Genomic DNA, 1,693 nt, shown 5'->3' with positions numbered 1-1,693 from the left:
TACAAAATTTATAACTATTAATTAATAAACAAATTTCGGCAATGAGTTAGTTAGATTTACGTTGATTTTGGTGCTCGTTATTATGCTCCGATATCGCATACCTGGTATAGTAAAACATTTAGGATAGATATCGATAAAATTATTCGATGAGTTCGAAAGCGGCGCGCCTTCGATTTGAATTGAAATTTGAATTTCGATTATCGATTGCTGACTCGCACCACGCCATTCGAGTAACGATGTCGAAACGGAACGAAGATGTCGAAGACTCGTCGAGCTCCGAGGACGAAGTAACGAAAAGTGTGTTAAGGGAAGCGACAAATCATGAATTCTTCAAGGATGTTCATTTGTTCGAAAAGAAACCCGATGACACAAGGATTTCTCAGCAAAAACAGTCACAGAGTGAGTAACATAACCTTATTTAGTATTGGCTTTCTTAAGAGAAGAGTAGAATGTTTCTGCAAGAAATGTTTTGTTTACGATCTTATGATTTGATGTTATATGAATTTACAATCTGTAAGTAATTTTCGTTTTATTTGTTTAGATTCTGTCAAACGTTCAGAAGATTTGGCGAAACCCAAATCGTTGAGACGAGATTTAGAACAAACGGAAAGATTTAAGAACTTCGGTGTGACTCCATCGTTTCAGGAGTATGTTGCGAGAAAACTGGATGAAATGATAGAGAAGTAAGTAACTTTAACACGACTAGTTATATAAAAATTGTTTTCTTTGCACCAACGATTAATGTAATATTTCTGAATATAGCAATGCAAAAATGATTTATTTATTACCATTTCCTTCGAAATGATCCAACTTTAAATACATTCTTGTACAGTGAACAGGGAACTTTTTGACTGACAGTATACAACAATTGTTTTAGATCTATCGAATTTGTAGATACGAAAGACGATAATTCTGTCGTAACTGCTACAGAAAATACAAATAACGGTTCTGGTATAAAGCTCTTCAGTTCTTCTGTAGAATTTTTATCAGTCGAGGAAGAACCTGAAAAACTTCCTAAAAAGAGAAAAGTTAAAGTAACTATAGACGAGGCTGCAACAATGTTGAAATGTAAAGAAGTTGCAGTTGATGCCGAAAGAATATTATCTAAATCGGATACTAAAGCTTGGACGAGTAAACGAGGGGAACCAGAATTCAAATATAAGAAATTAAAAAATGGTACTTTAGTAGAGAAAACATAGCATTAGTGTAAGTTAATTATTTTTTAAAACTGTTGTAAGATAAATAAAAATAATTTTACACGCAAGATAAATGAAGAAGTAGCTGATAAGTAAATAGTAATATAAATAACTAATAAGTACATACTTAGGTAGTAAGTAAATACTATTATAAGTAAATACTATTATAAGTAATCAAAGAAATTCTAATCATGACGGAATAATTTGTTTTCTATAAAAACATCGAGGTTTAATGATCAATAAACATTTATTTTCATGATATTAAATTGTTTTCAACTATTCCTTCCACTAGCATCGTGTTATTATAATTATCTTAAGTTAGTGATCCTTAAATCCCCATTGTCTAGCAGACTCTCCCATAGAATTGATATCCTGTTTGTTAAAATCACAAACACATTTCGGGCTTGCTATTTTAATTCGCGCTAAAAAGATTCATTGCAATTGTAATGATTCCTTCTTTTCCTATTAAATCTTATTATTAATTCTCTAGGCAATTC

General features: G+C 31.5%; 1 protein-coding gene across 1 annotated transcript; it reads left to right on the top strand.

The window, feature by feature from the left end:
* The first annotated feature begins 203 nt into the window (after window positions 1-203).
* On the top strand, window positions 204-1,462 carry LOC117224156 (uncharacterized). The gene is made up of 3 exons (XM_076525912.1): window positions 204-399; window positions 542-683; window positions 878-1,462. Exons 1-3 carry the CDS (start codon window positions 237-239, stop codon window positions 1,197-1,199), a joined length of 627 nt encoding a protein of 208 aa, XP_076382027.1. The 5' UTR covers window positions 204-236; the 3' UTR covers window positions 1,200-1,462.
* The last annotated feature ends 231 nt before the right edge of the window (window positions 1,463-1,693 follow it).

This window comes from Megalopta genalis, chromosome 13, assembly GCF_051020955.1.
Source record: "Megalopta genalis isolate 19385.01 chromosome 13, iyMegGena1_principal, whole genome shotgun sequence".
Classification (NCBI taxonomy): Eukaryota; Metazoa; Arthropoda; class Insecta; order Hymenoptera; family Halictidae; genus Megalopta; species Megalopta genalis.
This window is presented reverse-complemented; position numbering and strand designations above follow the sequence as displayed.